The 15,461-nt window shown below is 41.0% G+C and overlaps 1 protein-coding gene across 2 annotated transcripts in view; it reads right to left on the bottom strand.

Annotated features, from left to right (window-relative positions):
• The window catches only part of Itgav (integrin subunit alpha V), an 81,097-nt gene that overhangs the window by 24,675 nt on the left and 40,961 nt on the right, over positions 1 to 15,461 (bottom strand). For both annotated transcript variants that reach the window (XM_028884443.2, XM_028884444.2), the window contains exons 12-17: positions 15,045 to 15,247; positions 10,665 to 10,856; positions 7,177 to 7,222; positions 5,134 to 5,241; positions 3,280 to 3,338; positions 1,373 to 1,527 (exon numbers count right to left, since the gene is read on the bottom strand). In XM_028884443.2, coding sequence (XP_028740276.1) covers positions 1,373 to 1,527; positions 3,280 to 3,338; positions 5,134 to 5,241; positions 7,177 to 7,222; positions 10,665 to 10,856; positions 15,045 to 15,247 — 763 coding nt within the window. The remainder of the gene's footprint in view (positions 1 to 1,372; positions 1,528 to 3,279; positions 3,339 to 5,133; positions 5,242 to 7,176; positions 7,223 to 10,664; positions 10,857 to 15,044; positions 15,248 to 15,461) is intronic.

Below are 15,461 nucleotides of genomic sequence, written 5' to 3'. Positions count from 1 at the left end.
ACATTTCCCCTATATTCTACTTCCATGATAGTCCACTGTGATGTATAGAATTTTCATGATAATTAGGTAAAAATAATTCTCCATTATCATCACTTTCACCTCAAATCACATTTCTGGTGTTTTTTCAGAAAATCACTTTTCAACTTACTTTTCTATTACTGATTTCTAAAGTGGTTTGGATCTTAAGTATCCACCACAGGTCTATGTGGTAAAGGCTTGGTAATATTGGGAGATCACAGATGTTTTCAGGAGTAAGCCTAGGGGCTGGAGAGATGGCTCAGCGGTTAAGAGCACTGGCTGCTCTTCCAGAGGACCTCAGTTCAATTCCCAGCACCCACATGGCAATCCACAGTCATCTGTAACTTCAGTTCCAGGGATCTGATGCCCCCTCTGACCATCATGAGCACCAGACATGCACATGGTACACAGTTACACCTGGAGGCAAAACACCCATACACATCAAATTTTTGAAAAGCAAGCCTAGTAGAAGGTCTTACTATTTGGGATATGCCTTTGAAGGGACTGCAGGAAGCTGGCTGCTGCTTCTCTCTTTACTTCCTGACCATGAAATGTGAGGGGGTTTTGGTAGTTGTTTTTCTTTTTCTGAAATGAATCTGATGAAGCTGGGGAAATGGCTCATGAAAGAGCACTTGCTGCCCCTAAAGCCCCAGTACCCACCTGTCCAGTTCCCAGTACCCACCTCTTCAGTTCCCAGTACCCACATGGCAGCTCACAGGTGTACGTAAGTACAGTTCCAGAGGATTTGGTGCTTCCACAGGCACCAGGCACACACAGGGCACACACATACATACATGCAAGTGAAACCATCACACACCATAAATAAACACGCAAAAGCAAATGAGTGACTAAGTCAACAGATTCCTGCTTGATTCAATGTCACCAGCTTCCCAAACTGGACTTCTTCATGCTGGAGTCAGGATGTACCTCTGTGCCAGGACCCTTCCGTGCCAGGCAAGGCTCAGTCAAGTCTCAAACTGCAGAAGGCTCCAGGTAAATCTCAATCCCTGGTGATGTCGACAGTCCAAACCATCCCTGCCTTGGACTCCATCTCTTGCCTCACACTAGACTCACACAGTGGTTTACAACTCAGATTTCAAACTTAGCCACTGGGGACTTTGAGCGAACTGCTTACTCTTTGGACACTTGAGAGTCCAGCCATATTTAAGAAATAAGTTTTCTCACGACTCATTCAGTAATACCGTAGTGGAGGGCCTCCTCAATCTCCCATCTGACAGGGGTGAACTATCTCCACTGAGCTTTGACAGTGGAAAAGCTGACTGACAGAAGAGAAAAATCGTCCACGGGAAAGAGAAATGAACAGGAAAAGATAACGGTGCGGAGTGCGTCTTACCCGCAGATAGGCGACCAGCTCCTCGCACTGCATCTGTCCCCCCTTGAAAACAGTCATGTTCTTGGAGTGCCCTGGGGACCTGTTATGGAGAAACAGTGCTCGTCGGATTGCTCCCTTTTGCTTGAGTTTATCCAAAAGAAGCTCCACCTGGAAGTCTATACAAACCAAAGCATTTATAACCAACACATTCCTTGGGGGCAAGTCACTGTCCTAGCAATCTAGAGGTCTCCTGGAAAACTCATTTCTGAAAAGTAACTTACTTCTACATTCATTAAATGCCTAAGCATTGTGGTGAGACAGCAACATATTAATTCCAGAAAATAATAACTAAATAATTCACTCATCCCCCAAAAGTGCCATACATAATTACAGTGACGGTAATGGAACCAGGTTATCAGAAGGAAAAAAAAAATGGCTTTTAATTTAAGCTAAGGGAAGGACATCACGGAATGAAATAGAAGTAAATTAAGACTTTTATCACTGGATGAGCGGTGCAGATTGGTAGTAGAGTGTGAGACCCCGGGTTCCACCCCCTCACAATACACATGGGCACACACCACACACACAAATTCTACTATTAATCCAACTGTCTTGCTGATTTTGATAAGAAGTATTGATTGGTGCGCATCCAATCATTATATTGCGTACTATGAATAGTTTATATGACTTGAAACAGCGTTTCCAATGAAGCTGCCCCTTAAAGTGACAACTGAGTATGTCCTTCCTGCAACATGTGACTAAAGAAAGCCTAATAGGTTAAGAATCATTTAAAATTAATACCCGGGCAGTTGTTATAATTACTGCCTTCTAACACTTTTTTCTTTAAGTAGTTTCTTTTCTTTTTCTTTTTTGTTTTACTTTTACACTTTTTTTTTTTTTAAAGAAAAAGTTTCTCTACGAAAAAACTCTAGATGTCCTGGAACTCACTGTGTAAACCAGGCTGGCCTCGAACTCACAGAGATCTGTCTGCCTCTGCCTCCTGAGTGCTGGGATTAAAGGTGTGTGCTACCGCCTCCCAGCTCTACATCACAATTTTTTTTTCTTTATTAAGAAATGTTCTACTCACTCCTCATGCTATCCACAGACACCCCCCTCCTCCTTCCTCCCTCCTCCCATAGAGCACAAATTTTTAAAACCTCTAGTCTCTTGGTAAATTTCTTTAAATGTTAATTTCGAATGCAGGTGTATCCCTTCTCTGGTCTTGACAGCTGCTCTGCCCTACCCTGGCGGCTTTTCAAAACAGAGTGGGTTTACTCCACCACAGGCTTCTCGGGGCCGTTTCCAGGTGTGAAACAGTCCCGGGCATCCCCCGCTCTCTCATTTCCTTGAGGTCTCTACACAAGACTGGTGTTCCAGCGAGGCCCCGTTTGCCATCCTCTGCACATCCACACTGAGAGCAGCCAGCTCTCTTGGCACTCTTCTCCACCCTATCCCTACTTGCTAGCAGAAGTCACTATCCACTCAGCTGTCATTTCAGTCATTTCAGCTAAGAAGGAATGGTGTCGGCTCCACAGACTAAATGTAGTAGCACAAACTTTTCACCCTTTCTAAGGAAGGCTGAAGCCTTCCCCGGTTCTCAGCAGGGCAGGGACTCATAAACAATGACCTCTCCCCAGTGACACCTCTTTACCTCACGTCATTAACCACTCAACATTCTAAATGCTGCCTATTTACCATTCCCATGCTCATAATGTCCAGCAACAAATATACTACATCGGAATGGATCCACAAGCTGCCTAAGAAAGTAATGATAGATAATTATGTATCCTAATGTCTTCAGCATAAAAGTGCAGATTAAAATGATAACAACAACTACTTGAGTAACTGGTTGTGTGCCCTGATTGTGTGTAACATAAGCAGTGTACTTGCAGAACCCCGAGCACACTGATTCTGCACAAGATACTCACTCAGCCTCTTTGGAAGAGTTCCTTTGCCATCCGCCTTTAAGCAGAACCTGACGTTAAAACTGCAAGAAAAATGTTTTCAAATGTAAATCCTACAATCTAGTTTAGGTATAATATAGAATACCACCCAAATTCACTTTTCTAATGTGGCCACCTCTTGGTATCTGGGGTAGTGGAGGGTAGTTCTAGGAACCAACCGTCCACTCCCAGAGACCAAAATCAGTGGATACTGAGGGCTCTGATAAAAAAACAAAAACAAACAAAAAAAAAAAAAAACGGTATTGTGTCTGCATACAGCTACATCATCCCCAGAGTAGTTTTAATACTTAATACAATGTAAATCCTACGTGAATACCTGCCATATTGCATCTTTATGGAATGACAAGAAAAAAATCTGCGCATATCCAGAACAGACAGTTTTTTATTGGCTATTTCTATCCATAATTGGATGAACTGACAAATACAGGTGCAGAAACCTGATGGTATAGAGGAGTCTGCGCCACAAAAAAACTTTCACCTTCTTTCACGTCTTAGTATCTTCTATTTATTTATTTATGCATTAAGTGTCTGTGTGTTTGCGTTTGCATGCACGTGTGCGTACAGATGCAGGGAGGAGCTCGCCTGTGTGAACACATATGGAGGTCAGAAGTCCACTTTGGGTGTCTTCCTCTATTGTTCTCTGCCTTATTTTTTGAGACACGGTCTCTTATTCACTGAAATATGATGTAAAATATATTTGCCGCTCTGTACCCTAGTCACGACTGTAAAAAGGCTCTTCTATAAAATGGTGTTGTATCTCATACACTGCTCTAGGTATCTGTTTGAAACCTTCTAATTTTGACTAAATTAGCAACACTTACGCGCCACCCCCAGGAAAGGTGAGTGCCGAGAAGAGCAGCAAAAATGGAAGCCAAAGCCTTGGCAGCTTGGTTGCCAACCAGAACAGCAAGGAGCTGGCGCTCCATATTGCTTAACCGAATTCAACGTCAAGTAAGAATGGCAGGCTTCCAGTGTTTACAGAAATAATTCCAGGAAGCCAGGAGGAAGCCCTCCCTCCTCAGACTCTTTTCTCTGCAGTTTGCCGATCTGCTCCTGTCCTATTACACCCATGATTCTAGCTAGCTTTTCTGTGTAGGAACCAGGAAGTGCTCCTCGAGACAGGCTGCACTTCGTGGCTCTCATTATATGTGAGCCCAGACTTTTCATTAGTTAACTTTTATATTTACTTTGACGTAGATGAAAATTTTTAAGTTTTAAAATAACACGACTCGATTTAAGTAAAAAAAAATAACTATAGTACACTTAAATGAAAATGTAGCAGAAATCATGAAAATTTCATATGCAAGACAAAAAAGAAATTATGATATAGAGAACTCAGATACTGGATTTGTGAAAATACAGTGTGTGTGTGTGTGTGTGTGTGTGTGTGTGTGTGTGTGTGTAACAAGCAAAAGACCAGCACACTGTTAGAGAAAATAATTTTTGTAACATTATTCACTAAGAGAAAATAATTTTTGTAACACTATTCACTAAGAGAAAATAATTTTTGTAACATTATTCACATGTATGTAGTCCAAGAAAAACATATCTTTTTATAAATTCAAATTTTCAGAAGAGCCTGTTTAGAATTAATTAAATTAATTTAAAATGCTTTGAGGTCTTTCATATTATCATTTCTGGACCTCCTAGATAGCTTTCCTGAAACTTGACTTTCTCGAATCTAATCCGGCATGGACACAGACTGCATTCACAGAAGCTGCCTCAATGATATTTCAGCCCCGCCACCTAACTCTGTTGCCGCTACAGTGACTCAGCTGTTCATCTTAATCACAACTAGTCCTAACCAAAGATCCTTACCAGGAAACTTTGAGAGCCGTCCCAGGCAACGGGCAGATTTTATTGTCTTGATTTAAAATGCTTGGGTATACTTCAAGGCCAGCATTTACGGTGACAACCGGTCTGGCTCTGGTTTTAAATTAAAGAGGAAAAGGAAAAAAGAGATAAAATGTTATTTAAAAATAGATTGATTAAATTCTTATTCACCACAGATGCAATTCAACGGCCACTACTGTTGGTAATAACATCAACAATTGCACTAGCCTACTAGCCTAGATGGAAACATAAGATGACCGACAGTCTCATTTTACCCACAACTGACCTGATTCAGTCCTGCATCTTGGCAATTGCTCAATGCCAGGCAAGTGAGACAAATGGTTGGCCTATCTGAATTCAGCACAATAAAGCACAACTGTTACTAGTTGTAGGACATCGGACTAATCAGAGGGGACACAGTGAGGCATGTGAGTGCTGGAAACCCACCTGTGCTGACAGGCATGTGAAAAGGAAAGGAGAAAAGGTCCTGCAATGCAGGCAGAATGCCCACAGATCACACACAAAGGAAAATGTGACTTCTTAATGAGTAGAGTATTTACAGTATAGCATACACATGTTTACTGTATGCTTGTTTTAAATACTTGTTTTGATTATTTTGATTATGTGTATGGACTGGGGGTGAGCGCAGGTGCATGCAGGGGCCACAAAAGGACATCAGATCCCATGGAGATGGAGTCACAGGCCACTGTGAGCTGCCTGACATGGGTGCTAAGAACTGAACTTGGGTCCTCTGCAAAAGCAGCATATGCTCCTAACTGCAATGTTTAAATAAATTATTTATTTGTATCTTATGTACACTGGTATTTTGTCTGCATGTATGTCTGTGTGAGGGTGTCAGATCCCCTGGAACAGGAGTTACAGACAGTTATGAGCTGCTATGTGGGTGCTTGGTATTAAACTAGGGTCCTCTCTCCTGCCCATGTTCACCTTCTCAATTATTTAAATATTTACCTCATGGAGGTGTTTCTTTATTAACAATATTTTATAACTAAAATATACAGTGAGAGTATTCCCATAGCCTAAAATATCCAAACTGGAATGCTATGGACTTTCAAAATTTTGAGTACCAACAAGATGCTCAAAAATGTTTCGGACTATTTCAAGTTTTGGATTTTTAGATTAAACATGCCTAACTGGCAAGTCTCTACAAATACTTGAAAACCCATACAGCTACAAAATCTGAGACACTTCTGGTCTCAAAGCATTTCAAATAAAAAGATATTCAGCCTTAAACATGGTTTTGCAAAATTCAGATGTACAACTCTAAGAATTATATTAAAAACCAGTGGGGTCAGGTCAAAGAAGCTGCTTCAAATGATAAAAGTCTAGAAATCTGAAAGTTTATGTTCTCCATGGCTATGAAGGAGTTGATGGATCGCAGTGCCTTACACAGCTCCCGTGGTAACAACACTCTTCCAAGTTCAGCCCATAACAGAGCAGGAACCTCAACCTACTTAAGAGGCCAGCTGGTGTTCTGAGGCAGAGAAAGTGATGACATCCAGAGCTGAGAGCATGGGTACAGCTGAGGAATGAGAATTTATACACTAGGCTCTGGTTTAATAAACGAGTTTGATATTTACGACATACCACCTTTATGGTCACATAGCACTGAGGCACAGGCACCTCTTCTAGGAAAATGGAAACCTCTACTGTCTTAAATTCATTTTTGTCGGAGTCTAGGAATAGAGGCCAGTACACAGGCAAGGTCACTCCCAGCTACTACTCACACATTTTTGATGACTGACTGAAAATGCAGAAGAATGTCTCCAAACAAAATTTAAAAGCTAATGAAGGGAATTTCTGAATATTTTTCTAAAAATATTTCTTAAAACTACAGATCTCTGTTCTTTAAGACTTCCTTGAATATATACTATTTGCAGCAAATCCTGAATAGAACAAATAATGTTATTACTTTAAGAAATTAAACTGGAATTCAAAAACAAGTACTTAACTAATTTTTTTTCAAATAATTCAGAATATTCCTATATTCAAGAATACGGTACATACCTGTATAAGATAGCTCGATCCACACCGAAAGCTCCTACAACTAAGTCTTGAGAGAATAAAAAAAAAATGTTAATTATAAAAATGGTTTTTAAAATACGCATTATTCTATGACATGCTTCATGTTTCTGGGTTTTATTCTCAAAGCCAGGAAATTTTAAGATGAAATGGACGGCAAAACTATTTCAAAATGGTGAGTAAACTATCGCTATCCACTAGACTCTCATTCGGGTAGACAAGAGTATTTCTAAGGGCTAGAACACTGGTTGCTCTTCTAGAGGCCCAGGGTTTGATTCCAGAGTACAAAAGTTCGATTCCCAGCACCCACACGGTGGCTCACACCCTCTGTAACTCCAGTTCCAGGCGCACTGGTGAACTCCATCTTGTGTACTTTTTCAGCCTCTGTGGGCACTGCACACACACAGTGCATGGGCATACAAGTAGGCAAACACCCACACACATAATAAGAAAAAATAAATAGCTAAAAAAAAATATTTTTAATAGGAATTTAGTAAAAAGAACAACAGTAAGGAAGCATCTGTGCCCAAATAAACGCCCCCCAAAAGACTGCTTTATAGATGCCTGTGCAGTTTGTAACTTCATTAGGAAATTGCATTTTTCTTTCTCTATTGTTTCAAAACCAAACCCCAGACAAACAAACAAACATTCTGTATATGAGAGTCGATGGGATTCAAAGCAGCAAGGACAAAATGCACTTGTTCTTATGTAAAACTGGCTCACAGTTTGGATAAAATTAAATCAGAGCTCTATCCCACATTCTACATAAGCTAAATTTGAGGAGGCTCTCTCAACACAGAAAAATATAAGAAAATATAAAGATAGAGGGATTGGATTTCATGAAAATCGAAAATTTCTGTACACCTGAGATGCAAATAAGAGAAACTGGGAAAAAAGTACAAGAATTAAGAAGATAGTATCTCAATATTTGAGGCACTGGACAAGTTTTAAAAAAAAAAAAAGAATGAAAATGAAAAAATACTTCAAATAAAGATAAAGATATTTTAAGTATTTATAAAAGTGAATATATAATATACAAAAATACTTATCCTCACTAATATCCAAAAACTAGCCACTGAAATTATTACTTGCCTATTATATAGACAAAACTAGTATAAAATAACAAGTGTGGGAAACTAAGCACTTGTTCATTGCTATGGAGTGTTTAAAAAATTGACAAAAGCCATTTTGTGGAGGAAATAAAACTGAAAATTGGAAATGTATATTAATGGCTTCAAAAAGGGCATGCTTCTTGGGGCTGGGGAGACAGCTCACTGGGAAAAAGTGTTTGCCAGGAAAACCTGATGACCTGAATTCAGATTGTCAGAACCCAGGGAAAAGCAGGACATAGTACAAATCTATAGTCCTAGCATGCCCCTACTAGGAGATGGGAGAATTGGAAGCTCCCAGGCAACCTACGCTGCAGCATACAGACCCTGTCTCAAATAAGGTGGAAAGGCAAGAATCAACCAGAAGGTTATACTCTGACCTCCACAGACATTCTCTACTCTCCTAATATGTCCTCAGCCACACATACAAACAAGCACTACCACAGTTCATGCACAAGTATGTGTGCACCCACAGCCACATATACTAAGAAGCACTACCACAGTGCACACACATGCATGTGCGCACACACATACAAACAGCATGCCACCGAAATAACAAATACAGAATTTTGTCCTAAGGAAATATTTAGGGGCATACAACAAAATTATACATCAGATATAAATTCCAAAATATAAGGTAAAATAAAATACTATGCAATTATTTATTAGAATGGAAGACATGAAATACATGTTTTAGAATAAATGTTCCTAAAATTTTAAAGGAATATACAATGACAGCATATAAACCATGATGCTGGATTTTGTTTTTTTTTTAATTAAAAAACAAAAAGAAAAACATATGAGACTAGAGAAATGACTCCACACTAAAGAGCCCTGGCTGCTCTTCCTGCAGATCCAGGTTCAGTTCACAGCACCCACAGGGTGGCTCACAACTGTTTGTAACTCCAGTTCCCGGGGATCTGACACCCTATTCTGCCCTCTGCAGGCACTGGACACACATGATGCACAAACATATATGCAGGCCAAACACCCATGCACATAAAATAACAAAAACCCATGTGCTATATACTCATATTTATGTATACACACATGTGTGTGGGGGTGTACATACATGTGAATGAAGGGATGCTCTGGGCATGGTGTTGCACACCTGTAATCCTAGCCACTCAGAGGACAAAGGCAGGAGGATTGTGGGTTCCAGGACAGCCTGGAGTACATAACAAAACCCTGCCTCAAACAATCACCGAATAGAGATGCATCAGAGGGAGAACGGAAAGACACACTTTGCTATGCTAAGCTCTGTAAATGCACATACTGTGCTCATAAGCATGCCACTGAGTTTAGACATAGAATCCGGATTAGCTATTTCAACAACAAAGGTCATCTGGGTTTTCTAAATTTATAGATTTCATGTAAAGAAAAGGAGCCATTTGATTCTGGATCCATTATAATACTCAAAGGGTGTAAAAATCTAAACTGATGGTCCTACTCTGCAGATTAACCCAGTGGAAAATCTTCGGTGAGTTACCTTTTCTCAGTTACTTTTCATATCCACCAAATGGCCTTATTGTGACCTAATTTTTTTGTTTTGTTTTGTTTTTGTTTTATTTTTTTTTTAAATTGTGACCTAATTTAACTTACATCTCACACAATTGTAATTGAGAAAATTCAATGAAATGGTACTTTTTTTTGTTTTTTGTTTTGTTTTGTTTTTTAATCAGAGTGATTGGTCCAGGCTGGGCTGGTGGCTCCAGGAGTAAAGTAAGTTTGTATCCCCCAAGTATGGTGCTATATGCATCTGTAATCCTAGCATGGGGGGGGGGGCGGGGGGGGGGGGACGGGACACGGACGGACGGGGACGGACAACAGGAGGATCCCTAGGACTTTCTTAACCAGCTCAGCCAAATTTATGAGCTCCAGTGATGGACTCTGTCTCAAGATATAAGGTGACAAAGGAAACACTAGATACAATCTCTGGCCTCCACACACAGGTACACTCATACATGTGTGTGTGCGCGCATGCATGAGTACACACACACACACACACACACACACACACACACACACACACACACCAGTCATTGCACCAGTCCATAAAAATACTAGCTCATTGAAAGCATCAATGGATGCCACTTTCAAAACTTGGAATGTGCATTTGGCTTTTGTTGATTGCTTCTATAATTTTTTTTCTGATACTTTACTATAAGCTTTAGGACAATAAATAAAAAGTTCATATTGTATACTCCCATCAAATATGGCTGTATTTTCTTCCTGCCCCTGTTGACGATGATAGTAAAGTCTTCATCGGTACTTAAACATTAAATGGAATGACATCAAGAACAGAATAACTAATATTGTTGGAACTGAAAAAGCCAAGAGCCATGTGTATTTGTGGGAAAGTACCTGGATATCCATTTCTGTCTACATCTGTAGCTCCTTTCATGGAATAGCCAAAGCTTGGGGGCATGCTCTGCGCAGCCCACTGCCCCTCGAGGATCTGAGATGGCACCGAATTCAGGCCTGTTGATCTCCCATTGAAGATATAAACAAGTCCCTTTTTATCTTCACCACCATAGGGAGCAGCAATTGCAATATCTGTGGACAAAGGGAGCAGGGTGGAGGCGATGAATGATGGAAGAGGAGGAATGGGGAATTAGGAAAGTGGGCAAGGATGGCCAGAAGAGATTCTCGGTGCTAATACCATTCATACAGCCCATCTGTTACAATAACTGGTGATTTGAAGTTCTGCAGAGTAACAGTCTAGGCTGTCACAGGGTCACGGGCTTAACACCGGAAGATTCTGAGTTCAAGGTCAGCCTGGGCTACACAGTGAGACTCTCAAAACAACAGATAACAAAACAAAAAGTGACATTCTAATTCAAAGAGATTCAAGGAAAACTGTGCAAAATGACATTAATTTGGAGGCAGATGTTCTGGGTCTGACCTTGGACAAGAAAGAGACTTCAGTTTTCTGGACCTAAAATGCTTCATCTTAAATTACAGATGGGATGATGATACATGAAAAGCCTCATCTGAAATTCACTCTGGTCCTCCTTCTAATTCATACATGAGCTTTATTTTACAAAATTAAAATCTGGTTCATAAATTTCAAAGTTCTGACTTCTTGATTTTGTTCAATTTATACTGAAACAAGATAAGCATGTAAAATGTTTAATTCTTTAAAACAACCCTAAATGTTACTAAATGGTCATGGTGGCCACTCTTAGCTTGAAAATGAATGTAATACACCAATTTCTTTTTTCTCTGATGCTACCAGCCTAGACATGGATGTCTCTGTGACTTCTAAAGGCCACCCTGTACCAGCCACACCAAACTGCTTTGATACTCTTACTGTACTAAACCACCTTATTCCTCCTCAGTGACATACCTGAGATACCAAACATGTCTGAATTGCTCATTTTTTATGTGAGACCACCATGCCTGGGAGTATCTCAAACACCATGGGAATCATATTCTAGTGGCCTTTTAAAAAAATATTTCTGACATATACACACTGTATTGCATGCTAGGTTCCTTAACAATCTGTGTGCATGATTACCCTCTTCTCTTCTCTTGTTTGTTTGTTTGTTTGTTTGTTTGTTTGTTTTCTTGGAGACAGGGTTTCTCTATGTAGAACTCACTCTGCAGACCCAGCTGGCCTCAAACTCCGAGATCCACCTGTTTCTGCCTCCCCAGTGCTGGGATTAAAGGTGTGCCACCACTGCCTGACTAAGAATGTGTGTAGGTGACTACCCTCTTTGTTTCTTGGTGTTTTGTTTTGCTTGGGACAGGATCTCACTATGCAGCTTTGGCTGACTTGGAACATGCTACATAGACCAGGCTGGCTTCAAATTCATAGAGATCTGCCTGCCTCTGCCTCCACAGCACTTCTATTAAAGGTATGCCCTACCACACCGAGTCTTGATTTACCTCTGATTTTAAGCACTTAAAAGACTAGCTGGTATCTATAAGCCCTAAGAATATGTCATTCTTTAGAAATAATTACCTTTTTATTTTGTTGTGTAAATAGTCCTTTTAACCCTTCCCAAGTTTTAAAGGATAACTTCAAATTGACATATGCAGTAAAAATATTAATTAGTCAATCTTCTTTTACAGCCAACCAAATTAGTGGAAACGCATGAACTGTGGACCAATAGCTGAGTAGCCCCCATGGGACTGGACTAGGTGAGACAGTTGTTTAGCTTGAACTGTTTAGGAGGCCCCCAGGCAGTGGGATCAGTACCCACCCTTGGGGCTTGAGCCAGCTTTTTGGAGCCCAGTGCCTATGGTGGGACACTTTGTGCAGCCTTGGTGCAGGGAGGAGGGGCTTGGACCTGCCTCAACTGAATGTACCAGGTTCTGCTGACTCCCTATGGGAGACCTTTCCTTGGAGGAGGTGGGAATGGAGGGTGGAGTTGGGGAGGATGGCTGGGGGAGGGGGGGCTGGAGGAGAGAGAATAGGGGAATCTGTGGTTGGTATGTTAAATGAATAGAAAATCTCTTAATAACAATAATAAAATATTAATTAGTAATTTCCCAGCAAAAGATGGCTCTAATCTGTTTGATATAAACTGTCTCTTCTAAACCCTTCTGCACTCTGTGTACGTCTTCCCTCCAGGCTGCCTGTCTGGACCGGCTGGCACAGTCAGGAAGGTGATGAAGTCACTTCCTCCTCTGATTGCTCCGGCTGTCGCTTCTAGGTGTCACCTCATTCCCTCTGCTCCGCTTCATTTTGCTGGGCAATAATGACAAAAACTGGACTAAACTACCCTGTCCACACAAAAATACGAAACCTCACTAGTTACTTGTTTTGTTTTCCATATCATTTTGTTGTGATTTGAATGTGAAGTGTCCTGTCCCCCACCCCCACCGGCTCATGGGTTTGAACACTGGTCTCCAGGTAATGATGCTGTTCTGGAAGGCTGTGGAACACCACAGAGGTCAACGCTCACTGAGGGAGTAGATTACTGTTGCAGGGAGAGAGAGCAGGCCTTTGGATCTTGTCATCGGCCGCCCTTCCTGTCTGTCTGTTCTCTGCTTTTTCCTGTGGACACAACGAGACCAGGCCCTTTATGCTTCTCGGTGTCATGAGGGACTGCATCCCCTCACACTGGGAGCCAGAGTAAATGCTTCCTCTCTTACGCTGCTGCGTATCAGGTAACAGCAGCAAGTAACTCATTCACCTTCTGATGATATCTAAGTTTTCTTTTTGCTGGGGCTTGGGGGACTGAAACAGAGGCACTCAGATCTGAACAAAATCAGATCGCAGTTAGCTAACAGCACATCTGAGCATATTTACATAAACATACCTCAGCAAATCTTCCACTGGAGACGTTACCATTCACAGTTTCTTATAGACCTTCAACACTTCTGAGGTATTTATCTCCAAACTTATCTAAAACTTCTTTATGAAAAAAAAATCTTTATAAACGGAGCAGTGGTGGTGCACGCTTTTAATCCCAGCACTTGGGAGGGAGAGGCAGGTAGGTGTCTCTGAGTTTGAGGCCAGCCTAGTCTACAGAGTGAGTTCCAGGACAGACCAAAAAAAAAAAAAACTTTATAAAACTAAAAGATTTTTGCTGATGTTTACACATTTTGTTGCCAAATAATATAATAAAAATATGAAAAGTAAGATGGCAATACCCAGGAAATGTCTTTAAAGTGACTGGAATACCTTTGGGACAAAGCGACACACGTGTCTTAGCTGTTCCACAGACCCAGTTACAATGCAAGGGACCCACAAGGTAGAAAATCCAAATGGTTTTCCTTCTTATCTCAAGGTTTTGTTGTCACTAAGTAATGGTATGGCCTGGCTGACTGTTGTCTTCCCACAGCCTGTTATGAGCTTTAGTCTACAGTCTGCTATGTTCATTGATGAAAAACAAAGAGCTAAGACTATCTTAGGAAGCAAAATATAACTTGGGCTGGGTGTTCACTAACCCTGAAATCCTCTACGGTTATTCAGGCTGGCATAGGACATGCAACTGTCCTCAAGGCCAGAGTGGAGGCATTTCCTTTCCACTAGAGGGTCAGTGACATCTGTACTATGGAATTTCTCAAGTTTCCTTCTTAATAACTTTCTATTACATTGGGGGGCGTACCCATATATATAGCTGATAAAACGAACAAATCAACAATTCTTCTCTCTTTACTACTCTTTTACAAAAAAACAAAACAAAAAACCCTTGTAATCTATATTTCTTATTTCTAATTTTTAATCTGTATTTCAGGATCTGGAAAACAGTTGTGTAGCAAAAGCCAGCTTTTGTTTTTAAAGGGATCTACAACTATTGAAATGGGACTACTATAAAACAATGGGCTTAAGCCTTTTACAGGTCCCCATGAAAAAACATACAACCTCTCTCTGAGGTTTCATGGCCACTATAAAGCTACAGCTATAAAAATATTAGTGGAAACTCACACCTGAGGCAGGCATTCGGTCAGCATTGCTTTGACAAGGAGCCTGGGAGCTATTTTTCACTTGGAGCCCAATGGACAGCAGAGGGCGCCGCCATGCAGCGGGAGGCAGAGGGCTCCCCGGGAATGAAGGTCCCTTCAGAATTTAATCATTTGACATTCTAGCTCATGAAAGTTAAGTTTTCAAAATGTTGGCTCATTTTTCAGAAAAAAAAAAATTGTTTTTAAATTTGGTGTCAGTGATGTGCTTGCCTTGGGCGGGGGTGGGGGTGGGGTGGAGTAGGGTGGGGGGGTTGCTCATAAGAGCTTCTATAGAAGGCATTTTTGGACTTCTTCAGGTGACACAGAAAATCACTTGGAACTTACCATTGAAACCATCCTGGTCCAGGTCTCCCAGAGGAGCTATGGCACTTCCAAATCTGGCAAAAACCTCAAATCCATTCAGCTTTGTAGTCTGGAAGTCTCCCGATGCTCTCTGCAGAGACACTGAGACCTGGCCCACCTCTTGGAGTTTCCCATCAGAGCCTCTGTCCATGAACAGAGGCGCTCCAATAAACACATCTGCATAACTGGAAAAGAGAGAATGTCCTCACACACAAGATCAAACTCCATCTAACCGCATTTCTCTTAATTTTCTATTTTATGTGTATGGGTGTTGTGCCTGCATGTATGTCTGTGTGTGCCTGGTGCCCTCAGATGCCAGAAAGGGGCACTAGATCCCTAGAACTGGAATTAAGATAGTTATGAGCCACCGTGTGAGTGCTGTGACTCAAACTCAAGCCC

The sequence above is a fragment of the Peromyscus leucopus genome, chromosome 4 (genome assembly GCF_004664715.2).
Source record: "Peromyscus leucopus breed LL Stock chromosome 4, UCI_PerLeu_2.1, whole genome shotgun sequence".
Lineage (NCBI taxonomy): Eukaryota > Metazoa > Chordata > Mammalia > Rodentia > Cricetidae > Peromyscus > Peromyscus leucopus.
This window is presented reverse-complemented; position numbering and strand designations above follow the sequence as displayed.